Source organism: Marmota marmota, unplaced genomic scaffold (genome assembly GCF_001458135.2).
Source record: "Marmota marmota marmota unplaced genomic scaffold, marMar, whole genome shotgun sequence".
Taxonomy (NCBI): Eukaryota; Metazoa; Chordata; class Mammalia; order Rodentia; family Sciuridae; genus Marmota; species Marmota marmota.
This window is the reverse complement of record NW_025999944.1, coordinates 1094597-1109142: the sequence shown is the minus strand read 5'-3', so window position 1 is coordinate 1109142 and position 14546 is coordinate 1094597. Positions and strand designations below refer to the sequence as shown.

At 58.0% G+C, this 14546-nt stretch overlaps 1 protein-coding gene across 1 annotated transcript in view; it reads left to right on the top strand.

The window, feature by feature from the left end:
* Positions 1 to 778: 778 nt before the first annotated feature.
* Positions 779 to 14546, top strand: part of CUNH8orf74 (chromosome unknown C8orf74 homolog) — an 18365-nt gene continuing 4597 nt past the window's right edge. Inside the window, exons 1-2 of the mRNA XM_015499385.2 lie at positions 779 to 854; positions 1953 to 2145. Of these exons, the coding sequence (XP_015354871.1) occupies positions 807 to 854; positions 1953 to 2145 (241 nt within the window). The 5' untranslated portion in view covers positions 779 to 806. The remainder of the gene's footprint in view (positions 855 to 1952; positions 2146 to 14546) is intronic.

Sequence of the window (14546 nt, the reverse complement as noted above, 5' to 3'; positions counted from 1 at the left end):
AGGGCAGCCAGACCTGGAGGTGGGTGGGGAGGGGGGAGGGCGAGTCAAGAAGAGCTGGAGGTACGGCTTGAGGGAGGAGAAGAAGAACCTGGGAGGTTCCCTAAGAGCCACCCCGCAGGCTCAGGGGCAGCAGGTGAGGGTTGAGGTGCGTTTTAGGGAGGGAGCAGGAAAGGACGTCTCAGTGAGGCTCTGGACATGGGCAGTGAGGCGGGGGAGAGACAGACTTGCCCCCAGGTGACCCGGGGGTGCCAGGGGCTTCCAGGTGGAGAAAGGGCAAAGCCGGGCAGGAGGGGGAGCCCACCCCGGGTCCCGGCATGCGATGCTCAGGTGCTGAACTTGGGGCACCTCTGCAGGGCTGTTCTCTGCACCCCTAAGTGAAACCATGTTGCTGGAAACACGGGGTGCCAGCTGCCGGGAAGAAGTGGGGTCGGCAGGTCCTGAGGGACGAGGTGTTGGAGGACCCCGGGGGACCTGAAGATGGAGGACGGGGTTTCAAGGTCTGGGAGGAAGGGGAGTCCTGGGTCCTGTTGGAACTAGCATGAGGGGGACCCTCATGCGTGTGAGGGAGGGTGATGCCCGGACCTCGCTTCTGATGGAAGACAGCCTGTGAGGGAGGGGTGAAAGAGGGAAGGGGACAGAGGTCCCTGCTCAGGCACCGGCGGACCCAGAGCATCGCAGAGAGGAGGAGCCAGAGGAAGCCACCCAGGAGCCCGGGCGCCTCATGACCCAACAAAGCTGCACCCCACCCGCCCCGGGTTCCAGACTCGGCAGTGCCGGCCCGTCTCTTGGCAACTGGATTCAGGGCCATGGCACTCCTAACACCCCAGGGAGTGAAAGAAGTCTTCCAATTCCAGGTGAAGAAAGAGAAAGCGAGCCTTTTGAGACAAAGTTTGCCCCATGGGTCCAGAAACGGGGCGTGTGCCAGGGGTCACTCCAGAGCGGTGTCTCTTCAGGGTGGTGTCTCTTCAGGGGACACCCTGGGCATCCACCTGTCTCTCACACCACCTGTGATGGGTGCGGCCACATTCCAGGCTGGCCTACCCCTGCTGGTGGCCAGTGTTGGGGCCTGCAGAGACAGCCCCTGGTGTGGCAGAGCCTGCTGGAGAGAATGGGGGACTGCTCCTGCCTCCCCAGGAGCCCCGGCACCCTGGGGGCTCTCTGCAGTTGTGCCCACAAGTATGGGGAGCGGGGCCCTGAGCTGACTTGAGGGAGACGTGCAGCTGGACCGCCTGGGTCAGGTAGAGGAGAAGAGGTTCTGGGACTGAGGACAGGGATCGGGCTCCCTGTGCCATCAGAGCAGTCATGGTCCCCAGGATCCTCCTAGCCAGAGCATCCTGGCCCCAGGAGACTGACACCCCTTGCAGGGTGGGTGTCCCCAGGGTCTTCTCAGGGGGGAGGAGACCATCACCCCATACCTTTTTCTACCCTGCCCCTTAAGTGGCATTTGCATCTCCTACATGTGTCGGTGACCTATAAGAACCTTCTGGAAGGGCTAAAGAACTCTCAAGCAGCGGGGTCTCACTGCACACCAGGGGCAAGGCTTCCCATCAGTCTTTCCCTCCCGCTCTGCCAGAGTGCCCGAGTTCCACGGCTGGACGCCTTGTCTGTCTGTCAGTCATCTGCACATTAGTACGCATTCCATGATCCCATCAACAGGGAAACCCGTTGAAAGTAGTCTTGGGGGAAAATCAAATTGTTTTAGGGAAGAGGGATAAGGCCGTGATTCAGAGCTTGAGACCCACTGAAGGCCCGCAAACCTGGGCCTGCGGTGGCTGCGTCAAATCTCGGAGAAGTGAGTTCAAACCAAAGAACAAGTCCCCAGAGAGGAGAGAGAAAGCGGAATTCTCCCGGGAGACCCTCCCTCCCTGTCCCCGGGGTCGGAGGGCCTGGGGGTGGGCCTCCACGGTATCCAGCCGCCGCGCGGCCTCTCACTCCTGCGCCGTGTCCTGCAGAAACCTAAAGGTCGGGAGCACCTGCGGAGACTCCTGAACTGGGAAGCGTTTGACGAGTTGAGGGACGCGCGCAGGAGCATCCTGCTGGACACCATCTATGACAGCGTCATCTTCACGGTGGGCAAAGGCTTCCCGTGGGTGGAGGTGGTGCAGGTGGTCAAGTTCACGGAAGAGCTGCTCAAGGAAACCAAAGGTATGGACACGGGCTGGGGGCGCCCGTGAGCCCCAGGTCGCCGCCCCGAGAGCCCGGGGAAGCCAGACCCTTCCTCCCACTAGAACTGGCTCCTCTCGTGCTGTCCAGGCCTCCCCAGGGCTGGAGGCTCCTAGGTGTCTGCCCAGCTGTGAAGCTCGAGGCCCTGCGGACCAGGCCTGCGCTAGCTGGGGTTTGCGTCTGTGGCGGTTCACTTTTGCTTCAATGGGTCACGTGTCACCCCTGCTTGCAGCCCCTCGTGGACTTCCCGTGGTGCCCTGGAGGACAGCGAGCCTCCTGGGATCAGGCTTGCTGGTGGAATGTGGGGGCTCCCTTCAGGTCTGAGCTTGCTGGCCTGACATGGAGTGGTCAGGTACATCTGGGGTGCGTCTGGGCCACCCCTGCCCTGTGCACGGCTGTCATGGGGAAGGAGCCCGGGAGCACGTGGTCACACCCGTCCACCTCTTGGGCTCTGAAAGGCAGACTCATTTATGGAGCAAATACCATGTTCAGAATGGCCCTCTGTGCTGCCTCCGCCGCAGTTAACTTGGCCAAGAATCTCCCGAAGGGTCCGACTCAAGGGAGAAGGCAGTGAGAAGTGGGGCATTCCTAAGAACCCCCTCTTGACATCCTTACCGGTGACCAGATGGAAAAGGCCAAAAGACACTTCCCTGCTGAAGTGGACCCAGCAACGTCAGTGAGAGGCCACACAAGAGCTGGGTGTCCCGGTGGGACAGCAGTGAGAAGCCACCTCCTCGTGCGTTGTGGCCAGCAAGGGCCCAGCACCTGCATCTCCCTGAGGAGCCACATTCAGAACATGGCCCCAGGTCTTCCCAGTAAGCCTCTGACAGCCCAAGGCCACCGAGGCCCGGCCTGAGAGCGGCTGAGGAGACCGGGCCCCAAGGCGCCTGGGGCCCCGCTCAGGCTGGGGACCTGCTGTGGCTAGAGCTCCCCTTCTGTCCTGATGGTCAGGTTGGGTGTGTCCTTGCTTTAGGAGGCCCCAAGTGGGGACCCTGGGGAGGGTGGGCTTCGTGTGGCCTACATATCCCAAGTCGACTGGGAAAAGAACTGGTATTTTTGTAACTTTTTTATGTTTAATTTGTTTTATCTTGAAATTATCTCCCAAGAACGTAAAATGGGATTTTGACCACGTAGGGGACGTTGGAAGGTCCTCCTTGGGCTTTCTGGGCATGATCAGCAGCGGCCACGGACCCAGGCCACATGACACCCCCTCTCCCTGTCTTCCCCGTACGGTGACTCTGTCTCTGATGATGCCACCGTCCCTCACACAGGGTGCCCTGCGTGGGATGCACATGGCCCCGTCCGGATGCAGCCTAAGCTCACTGTCGGGTCCCAGCACCTACCCCAGTGTCCTCCCCTGAGCTCACCACCTCTCACCATCCCACCAGGCACCACGTCCTCCTCCGTCTCTTGGTGGCCACTGCGTCAAGTCTGAATTCTACAGCCCACTCACCAAACCGCAGGGTGAATTTTCAGACACACGGTCCCACCAGGTCCCTCTTGGAAGCTGCTCGGGGCTCCCACTGCCCGTCGGGCAGGCGAGGATCAGCCTCTTGCTCTGCTCACCACACATCCCTCTCCACCCAAGGTGCAGAGCTGCACCAGCCCACACCTCTGGAGCAGTGTCTCCTGGCCGACACCTGCTGCTCCTGGTGGGGAGGCTGTCTGGGTGGCAATCTCCTCAGCAGCATTGCACAGAGACTCTCAGAGAGCATGAATAAGCTGGACCCCCAGAGGCAGAGGATAGATTGCCTCCATCACCTCTGAAAATTCTCTTCCTGGCCCTAGCAGAGATTTCTCCACAGTCAATGCCAGTCTCAGGATGAGCTCTGAATGTTTCTGGAGTCCTAATGCTATCATTTCCTAGCTGTGTGACCTTGACAATTGCCTCAACCTCTCTGTGCTTCAGATCACGCATCTATAAAATGAGGATGACTGTGGGGTTGTTGTGTTCGTTTCTATAAAGCATTTGGAAGAGTGACTGGAGTGTTGGGCGGGGTTTGGGCCACACTCCCAAATGGTGAAGTTCTGAAAAATAAAAATCCTCAAAGTCTAAAATTCTGAAGAAAAAATTCTGGAAAAAATAACTTAAAAATATTTATCAAAAAGGCTTTTTTTCCCCTTCTTTAACAAGGAAATTTGTTAGAGAGACATGTAGACCTGAAAGATCTGGGTGTTGTGGCACACGCCTGTGACCCCAGAGGCACAGAAGGCTGAGCCTGGAGGATTGAGGGTTTGAGGCCAGCCTCAGCAACTTAAGATTCTGTCTCCCCACCAGAACAAAGTGACATAACACTTCACAGAACACTTTACAAAAGAAAATAGACAACGTTTTCGAGGTATAACCCCTCAGGCGTACACGTGACAGTAGCACAGGTCTAACAGCTACCAGCCAGTGAACCAAATCCAAGAAGAAACAGTGCAAAGTAAAACGCCAGGAGATGCGCTGTGATGGCGAGCACCAGCGCACACCTGCGGTCGTGTGAAGCACCTGGGCAGACTGCCACGGCGGATCACTCAAGAACCACGTCAGGTCACACCTCATGTCCAGTTTCCTGGAAAGCCGAGACCCTGAGACATTTCATCCTTCACAGAAGCCAGTGTATAAACATGACACCTCACAAAAAGAAAAAAAAAAGACATCTTTATTAAGGAAATCTCAACATTTTCAAATGACACAACGCACACACAAAGTCCTCGTTGAATGACGCACTTTCAAGGAGTCGAATTTGTAAAAAAACAAAACAAAACAAAACAAAACACCTGCCTGTGATGAATCAGGACTCTCTAAAAGCCTTTGCACGTTTATACCTGCATTGGAAATGACGCAAAGATGAAATGAACAGCATAGAAAGTGGTAAAAGTCACCAACACTGACCAACTAAAACAGTGGAGAAAAGAACTGTTTCAAAGAAGAATGCAAATTTTAAAAGGTCAAAAGCTAGAAAGGCAAAGAGCAGGATGATGATGTTCACGATCATCGACCAGATTTCAAAGTCTCCCATCAGAACCCGCAGTTTTGTTTTTTTTCTTTTAGGACATGGCTCCCTTTGAAGAATACGCTCACATTTGCTTTCTACTTGGTCCACCTTTGGTGAAATTCTCCTGTGACTCCACATCCGCCCGCGTGGACCTCCCTGTGAAACCGTCCCCCGGTCTGGGCTGTGGCCTGGTGTTCTTGGGGAGTATGGAACTCACTCCTCTTGCACTCGCGTGCAGACCCCAAATACGGCACCAACATTTTGAAGACCAAACAGGGACGCTGGTGCCTGTCCTCTCATCCTCCTCGAACATAATTATTTTCAAACGCGTCAGTAACGTCACTGGCTGCTTCGGGCAAACGCAGCTTTAATTCATTCAAAGCTCCCGGAGTCCCATCAGTTGAAGGAAAGCCAACGCAGACAAAGGACGCATTTGTAAACTCAAGCTCTTATTGTTGTTGTATCCACTCATCTGAATTTTCTGCCAAATGCTCTGGGCTGAATGGGAAAACTAACTTTATTGTAACACCTTGAAATGTACCTTTAGAAGCCTTGATCACACCTGATTCCAGATGTCGTCACGGTGTGGAGATTCCATTCAAATCCTTCTCTTCTGCCAAGTCTACCAAATCTCCAGATAAGCATTTTTAAAGTGCGATGCTTTCCCCAGTTGTGATACATGATCCTGCAAATAAGGTCTGGAATTCGGGGATCTAACAGGAGCATGAATTGTATATTTGATTTTAAAAAGTGAGATTGGTTTTGAAAGTGCCATCTATTTGCCAAAGTCAAACGTGCTAGTTTTTGTTGTCTTGAGACAGGTTCTCACTCTGGTGCCCAGGGGGGCCCTGTGCTGCTGGGCTCAAGGGATCCTCTTGCACCTGAAGTCGGTTTTAGGCTGTTAGTAGTAAATAGAAGTCTGTCTCTGTCCATAAGCAGATTCCCAAGCGAGAACAGTCCAGCCTCTAATGCGTTTTGTAGCACTGGGGAGGAGCTGTCATGCACATCCTTGCTTTAGAAGGTCACCAAGACCCTTGATGTCTGCCTTCTCTGACAAAGGCCAGTTTTCGGTGCTAGCCTGAGGAGCAGCAGCAAGGACGCGACTGAGTAATTTAGCGACTACCCTGCCTGCAACCCAGAACGCGGATCCCCTCTGGACCTCCAGCTTTCCCGCTCCCGTGCAGAGCCTCATTCTCCTCCTGCGTGGGAATTGCAGCTGGGGATGGGGGCCTTCAGGATTCCAACTTTCAGGACTGCACCCAGAGCCGCCCCAGGCCCTCTTCATCGTGCCTCTTGGTTCAGCGGCTCCCTGCAGCCATGGCCAGCCCCACCAGGACCCTCCCCACGCCCAGGATGTCTCGCAGTGCTCAGGGTGCCCTGGTCTTGCGTCCACGTCGGCCCTCCTGCGCTGCCTCGCCCACCCTCGCGAGCTTGTTCACCCACGTCCTGCCCACTCAATTCAGACTCAACTCCCCAGAGTCCTCCACCTGGACCTCAAGGAAGGCTGGACCCAGAGAGACTTGAATCCCCCCCAGGGGAGGGGCTGCACCTGTTCGTTTTTGTCCCCTCTGTCCTCAGAGCCGGACAAGGCACATGGCGTCCACTAGGCGTTGAATGAAAACAGGGGTTAACTAAGGAATGAAAGGGAGGACCTCGACGCCCGCAGGGACAGAGGTGCCCGGGGAAGGGGAGGCCAGGCCGCCCGCCCTGTACGGGTTGCTCCAGGGAGATGTGTGCTCAGTGGAGTTAGAAGCATCAGAGCAACGAGGCACCAGACCTGCAGCCAGAAGGTCTGGGTTCAAATCCCACCTCCTCACCTGCTCCTGCTAACCCGGGGAACGCTGGGTACCTCTCTGTGCCCCTGTCTCCTCCTCTGTGAAGTGAGATGGTAACAGCTCCAACCCAAAGGGCAGTGGGCAGGATTAAACAGGACAGGACATGTGAAGTCCACAGCAGGTGACTGGCACATAGGAAGCGCTCACTCACTGTTAGCCACCACTGCTCCCCAGTCCAGAGGTGGGATGGACCACGGGTGTGTGTGGTCCAGGACAAGGAGCACCGCTGCTGACCAGTGCTGCCATTCCTTGTCTTCCCTTCCTCTGCAGATGGGGTCGGGTATGGGCCAGCAGAATGGAGGCCCAGGCTACCGCAGGGCTGGCTCTAATCCAGCTGCTCCACACAGGGGCACACACGCAGGGAGGCCTTGATGCCCCCCAGCATGAGAGGAGGGACCTGTCCACGGTCCTTGTCAGGGGACCTGGCATTGAGGGGCAGGAGCTGCTCACACAGCGGCAGATCAGGCCTTCCCGTCCGCCCTCCCAGGCACATCCACCTATCACGGTGTGGACGCAGACCGCGTCCCCGGGGTCCCCGGCCACTCTAGGACGATTCTGCTCTGGCTGTCACCCACAGTGGCTGGGCACCTCTTGGCAGGCGGCTTCTCCAGGGCCACTTTGTTGTGGCTCATCTGGGGCTGAGGATGGCTGAGCTCTGTTTGCATACCAGATAAGGAGGTTGGCAGACAGCATTTAAGGAGGGTCATGTTTGCACAACAATGATTCAGACTCTGCCAGGACAGCTGCCAGTTCCGCTTATCGAGCTGCCTGATCGGGCCCCAGTGGAGGGAGGGAGAGAGCGGCCCTTTATTCAAAAGCATAAGCTGATTCCACCCTGGCAAAGGGCTCAACTCGAGGCCAGAGAGATAGACTTCTACACTTGGCACCTCTTGCCAGTCTTTGGGAAGCCCTGGACAGATCACACCCACCTGTCCCTCGGGGCCGGGAGTGAAGTCACCAGCCATGGCACAGAGGTGCAGAATTTTTCCAGCATGGGACATCCTGGGGGAGGAAACCCCAGGAAGAGGGCAGAGTTTGCATGCTTCCCGAGACCTAGGAGGTTCAGGGGAGGGAGATTTAGGGTGCTCAGGAGGCCCTGCCCCAGGACAGGGGTCAAAGGGACAGCTGTTCTCGCTCAGTGGAGGGGTGTGGCCCCTGCCCACCTGCTCACCTGCAGGGCCTTGCCCAGTCAACCACCTCCACCGCTTTGGGCACAGGCCTCTCCGGGTCCCTCCAGACACCTGGAGTAGGAAGGCCCCTTGCCTGCTGGCCTGGTGGGCAGATCCTGGGGCTAGGAGGACCAGTTGGTGGAGGACAGGGAGGGTGGCCAAGTGTGTCATGGCCCTGGTATCTGCAGTTCCGCCCACAGCCACTCCTGATTCTTCAGGAAATGTCACCCAGGCCACCATTGGATGAGAAGGTAGCCACCTGACTGTCCCCAACAGCTGGGGTCTGGAGGAGGAACAACCCCCAACTCCCCCATGAGATTCTTCTTCTGGGACATGGAGGGTTGTACCTTGGATCTACGCTACAAGCCCCAAGCACCCTTCCCCATGTCAGGAGCCCCCGGCATCAGGAGCAGCAGAACCAAGAGCAGGGGCCACGGCCTGCGACAGACCCTCCCTCCAGCAGGAGCAGGACCACCTCACCAGAGGCCCTCGGGGGTCTTTGGAGGCAACTTCTTTGTTGGAATCTCTACAAAGGCCACTGGCTGGGTCTTAGAGAGAGCATTTCTTGGGACAAGTGGACAACTATCATTTCCGATACCCCCTGAGTCCCTTTGTCTGCTCAGGCCACCACCATGAAATCCCACAGACCAGGTGATTCAACATCGGACATCTGTGTCCACACGGCTCTGGAGGCGCAGTCCAAGACTAAGGCCTCGGCAGGCCTGGCTCCTCCGGAACCCCTCGGCTTGGCTTGTGAATGGTGTCTTCCCCGAGCCCTCACCTGGCCCTCCTTCTGCGGGTGTCTGTGTCCTAGTCTCCTCCCCTTATGAGGACACCAGTGATAATGGATGAAGGCCACCCACATGACCTCTTTTAACCTTAATCCTCTCTTTGGACACCATCTCCAAATGCAGTCACCCTGAGGTCCTGGGGTTGGGACTTTAGCATATAAATTCAGTGGGGCACAACTCACAGAGTGAGGTCACAGCTCACCAGGTGACACTGTCATAAGGAGGCCAGAAATCAAGACCATGCCATAGAAACCTTCCCCGACATCCCCTGACGGGGCTATCCACCCTCCTGGGGTGGCCCAGCGTGGTGTGGCCACTTACCACAGCCTGGCATCATGGGAATTTTTTTAATGGGAGACACTGAGGCCCAGGAGGTTAAGAGGCTCGCCATGGCTGTGCCCACAGGCTGTGCCCACATCTGTCTGACAGCAGAGGACACCCCTTGGCTAGCAACTGTCCATCTTGACGGGGGCCTGGTCAAGGGGCTGTGAGTCCTGAAAGCCCGGGAGGAGCCCCTGCGTGAGAAGCATTAGGCGCCAGGTGTAGAAGAAAGAGGGACGTGCCTCGGTCACCAGGAGTTCCCACAGGATGGGGCGGGACGGGTCCCGGCTCCTGACAGGAAGGCCCTGATGGGTGACTATCCAGGCCAGCTGAGAGGCTGAGCTGCACCCTGTGCTAGACGCGCCCCCGTGTGTGGGCGATGTGCAGGGACCCTCAAGACAGGACCTCTGGCTCTCTGGTGTGACCTCTCTTCTCATTCCTTCCTTGGCCTGCTGGACACACCGTCAGCCTCAGGGACCCCCCTCAGAGGGTTTTGGGGATTGTGTGGAGCAGCTGGCTCTCTCAGTGCCGGGCCTGCTTCAGTGGGGTTACCTGGTGCTTCTCATCTCGGGGGAGACCGTGAGGGTGAAGAAGCCCCCTCAGCAAGCTGGAGTCTGCGGCAGAGCTTGGCTGGGAGGCACCGACAGTACCTCAGTGGTGGCTTTGGGGACTGTCCGCCCCATGGAAATTCCTGCAGCATCTTAGAGTGGAGGGGACCAAGAGGTTCCACAGTCCTCGTTCCCCACCCAACTGCACATTCAGGAATTCTGTCTCCAGCTCTGGGACCCACAGCTGCCAGCTCTGATCTCATTCCTCAGGAGTGGCTCTCTCTTCTCAAACGTTCTTCCTATTTTTGAACCAAAGCTGGTCTCTTTGGACTTCTGCCTGATGGCCCTGTCCTGCCACCACTCACTCCAGTGGTCATTCCAGACTGAGTTGCTTGGAAGTCACCCCCCTCCCCAATAAAGGCTGACCAGAAAGACAACCTCCTCCTCTCCCCTGCAGCCCCATAACTGGGGGCCCAGCCAACTCCCAGCCATCCTTCCCCCTGATGTCACTGTGTCCAGGGAACAAAGAGCTTCCCAAGACACCACACTGGCCCACACTCCACCTCCCATATGGTCAACAGAGCCACCAGGTGACCACCTAGATGGAGGCCATCCCATCTCCAGGACTCACGGCCCCAAGGTCAGGCTTGTCCCTGAGAGCCTGGTGGATTCCAGATCACCTCCCAGGGTGGGGGACACCAGTGGAGGCCTAGGGAAGAGAGGACAAGGACAAGGTTATTTATTGAGTGCCTACTGTGTGTGGCACACTGTAGAGCACTGGACGCACAGGCTGTCACCCAGCTCCACCAGACACATAGTCCACTGCTTCCACTGGACAGATCAGAACGCCCTCCCCAGAGGGCAGAGCCATGCTGGTGGTCAGGTGGCCAAGGGCAGAGGAGACCAGCACCCTGTGAATTCCCAGGCTCAGCCCCTCACAGCCTCACCATCCTGCCTTGTTCAGGGCCAGGCTCTGAGTCCACGCCCATCACCAGTGCTTCGTGTGACCGTGAATGGTGACCGAGAACAGTGTGCGGTCGCCTGCCCACACACGGGGGCGTGACCAGACCAGAGCAGCATGCCCAGTCCCAGGGCAGCTGGTGAGGTTGGTGCCAGTCACCGTGGTACTCCTTGACCCATCAGGCTGCCTGGAGACATCAGGAGGGACGTTGCTGGTCCTCCCCCAGAGGGATATCAGGCTGCACCAGGTGACCCTCTCCCTCTCCCTGCAGCTCCACCGGGAGCTTTGCACCAGCCCCAGAAATCAGGGGCTCCTGAGGAGACTGCTAGTTCTGTAGCTGGAGGTGAGGGGCCTCCCAGGACCTGAAGACCTTGGGACAGGCAGGAGCTATGGGAGTGGACTCAGCAAAGGTGGAGAGCTCTTGGACTCTCACCTGGAACTTCTGCCTGGCCCTAGGCCAGAGGTCATCCGAGCACCACAAAGCCCACCAGGGCAGCCCCAGATCCAGCTCTCCTCCCTCGACTGGACCCCTTCCCCCTAGGGAGACTCCCCACCACCTCCTGAGACATTGCTCACCACCCAGAAGCCCCAGGCCCTGGGGGCACTGACAAGAAGTAGAACTGTCCCTTCCCCAAGCTGAAAGAGGCATCAGGGAGGACTCTGCTGGCCGGTCCAGGCCCCTGTGCTAGAGCAAGTCCTGCCTTTCTCTGGGCCTCAGTTTCCCCATCTTTGAACAAAGGAGCTGGACCAGCTCAGTATTTCCCCCAGTGTGCTCCCTGGTCCCGAGAGACTATTTGTCCTGGGATCTGAGGAGCGCTGTGCTTGCTCAGCCCTTTTGGATGATCTGCTGAGCTCATTATCATACTGAGACTCCATTTAGTTTCCCAGGATCCCGTGTTTCTTGGAGACTCTGGCCATGAAACATGCATTTTGATGCAATACCTATTGCAGAATGTCCCCTTGAGTTAGGGGCCCTTTCCACATCCACCTCCTACAAAGAAGCCACTTGGAGCCACATGGTCGGAGTTTGAATTCGGGTTCTACCACTTACCTGCTGTATGCCCCTGGGCAAATCTCCCGGCCTTTTTGAGCCAATTTCTCGAACAGATGGAAGCGATGATGCCTACCCAGGCCTCGCTGCCCTGGGAGGGGCTGGGGCCCTGGGAGGCCGGGGCGTGCTGGGCCACATTGCCATGGGAGCCCCTGACCCAGAGGACAACGTCTGTCTCCTGCCATCGCGGTGCTGCCTCCTGGTCAAGGTCTTCAGCAGCCCCTGCGTGAGAGCAGGGGAGGGACCCAGAGCAGTCAGGGGCACGAGGACAGGGCTGGACAGAGTTGGCAGGCTTGTGCTTTCCTCTGCTTCGCACACTCCTGCTCCAGCTCTGGGCTCTGGGGTTGGGGCAAAGTTAAGCCAGCCAGGCTGTGGCCTGTGGTTCTTCCCCTTGCAGCCAAGACAGGGGTGACCAGACTGGCTCGTCTGGACGCTGGCTCCCTCTCCCATGCCCACCCAGAGGGGGCAGCCCCTCTCTCCATTCCCTCCTCTGGCTAGCCGGTGGCCCACCCCTGCACTCCCTGCTGTGCAGCCTCGGAGGCCCCAGAGACCCCCAGTGCATCCTGGTGCCTCTTTGGCCCGATGTGGGAGCGGCTGGCATTGCCATTGCAGCGCCTCCTCCGCGCTCCCCTCCTCATTCCTCTCCTCCTCCACTCCTGCAGCTTTCCTCACAGGTGCTGGCCTCCAGGGGCTTGGGGACAACTTCAGGAAGTTCTCAGCAGCCAATGCAAATGAAGGCCACTCCCTGTTATTGAAGAACAACGTGCAGGCACAGATCTGCTCAGCCAGAGGCTTCTCCCTGAGCCCTAATCCCTCTGCTCTGAGTCACTGGGGTGCAGATCGCTGGTCTCAGGAGCCAGCTTCGGATGGGAAACGCAGCACTGGCCAGAGAGTGTCTTGGGGCTGCGGTGAGAATCCAGCCAGGGACTGTGCCTGCTTGTGGACTCAGGACAAGGTCCACAGTAGGGTTGTTGGACACCCGCAAGGGTGACAAGCCACCAAGGAACACTTGGCCACGTCTGCTACAGCACGCAGCACAATGTGCCTCGCAGACTTCTCGACCAGGCTGGGCTCCGTGCATGATCGCTGGGCTGGCCTTGGCACAGAAGGCAGGCACGGCCACTCCCTTGGAGGACCAGTGACCCCATCCCATGCGCTGCCAGGCCATTCTGGAACATAAGCAGGGCAGCTCTGGAAGTTCAGCTCCAAGGAGTCCGGAGAAGTCCAGTGAGCCGCCTGGTGGAGTTCTATTATACTTCTCTGTGGTCCAGCTTTGATGGTCAGAAACGAGGGCCTCGTGCCCATCTGGGATCCCCCTGTTGGCCATTCCTGCACCCTGCCATAGAGCCTCCACCTTCCCGCTGGACCCCGCCAGGCCTCTGCCTTTAGCCTCCAGGCTTCTGAGTGGAGCTGCTCACGTGGTGAACTTCTCCACCTTCGCGGGCTCAGCCCAGAGCAAGCTGCATGCAGAATCCTGACGCGGTGGTTCCCGAGCTCCGGGCAGCCCTGACTCTCATCCTTGGATGTCCGAGGCTTCTGCGGGAAAGTCCGGCTCTTTGGTGTGGCCTAGAGGCTCCTCCCGAGCTCTCTGTCCGAACTGTCACTCCCAAGCCTTCCCGTCCCCAGCCAGTGCCCCAGAACCAGCTCTGCCCCCCGGAAACTGGAGCTCCATGTGGGTGCCCCCACAGCCACGCTGCCCCCCGCTGGCCTTCAGCCGCTGTCCCTGCTGCCCATGAACCTGGGAGCCCCTCCCACCCAGCAGCCCCCGAGGGGATGACCACATCCATAGTCCACTTGTGCCCCACACCCAGCACATGGGGGGCTCACTGAGTAATTCTTCTAGAATGATGTCCCCCCATGCCTCCAGCCACCTGCAAATGCTGCGGTGGCTGCCTGCGGGCTCAGGTTCATTCAACCAGTCTCTACGTCCAGGAGAGGTGCCGGGTGCCGGGCAATCTCCTTACCCAGCTGCTATGAGCTCAGGACTCACCTTCCGGCGCAGGGCAACACACACTGGTGAACTGCAGTGTGAGGCAGCGCCAGGTGCTCTGGAGAGCGGGCCTCTGTGGACAGGGCCAGCCCCCAATGCCCCTCTCTCCTTTACCCACCTCTGCCCAGAAAAGAGCTCTGATGTTGCCCATCTGGGCTCCTCTGTCACCATGTCAGAGACCCCTCCCTGACTATCCAGATAATCTGCTTTTCCTACTGTGCCCTTCCAGCCCCCGTGGCCCTGTGCAGAGCTAGATTATCTGTATGGCTTCTCCCTAGAACTCCCTGGGGCCTGGAAGAAGAGCTCTTGTGCACAGAGGCCCCCAGTCAGTGTGCGTCAGCTGAATGAAGAACTGCTCGTCACTGCACTCCGCACGGTGGAGTTGCTTTGCTGGCTCACGATGTCCACCAGGCCCCTGTGGCACATGGTCCAGCGCTGGCCCTGGTGATAGTCCCTCCATGGCAGTCCCAAGCCCAAGCTTTCCCCAGAAAGCCCTGGGTGCTTGGGATTGAACCAAGGGCCTAGCATGGGGTAGGCAAGCTCTCTACCACCGAGCCACAACCTGGGCCTCAGGCCTTGTGATTTTCTGCTTTGTTTTCTTGGGCGAGCACCGTGAGGGCAGGGGATGGTATTTGCCAGGGCATTGCCAAGACAGGCTGCAACCGTGTATAGGCTCAGCAACAGTCTGGCAAATCTGGCAAATGAGCCTTGGATGGAAGGAAGGGAGGGAGGGGGG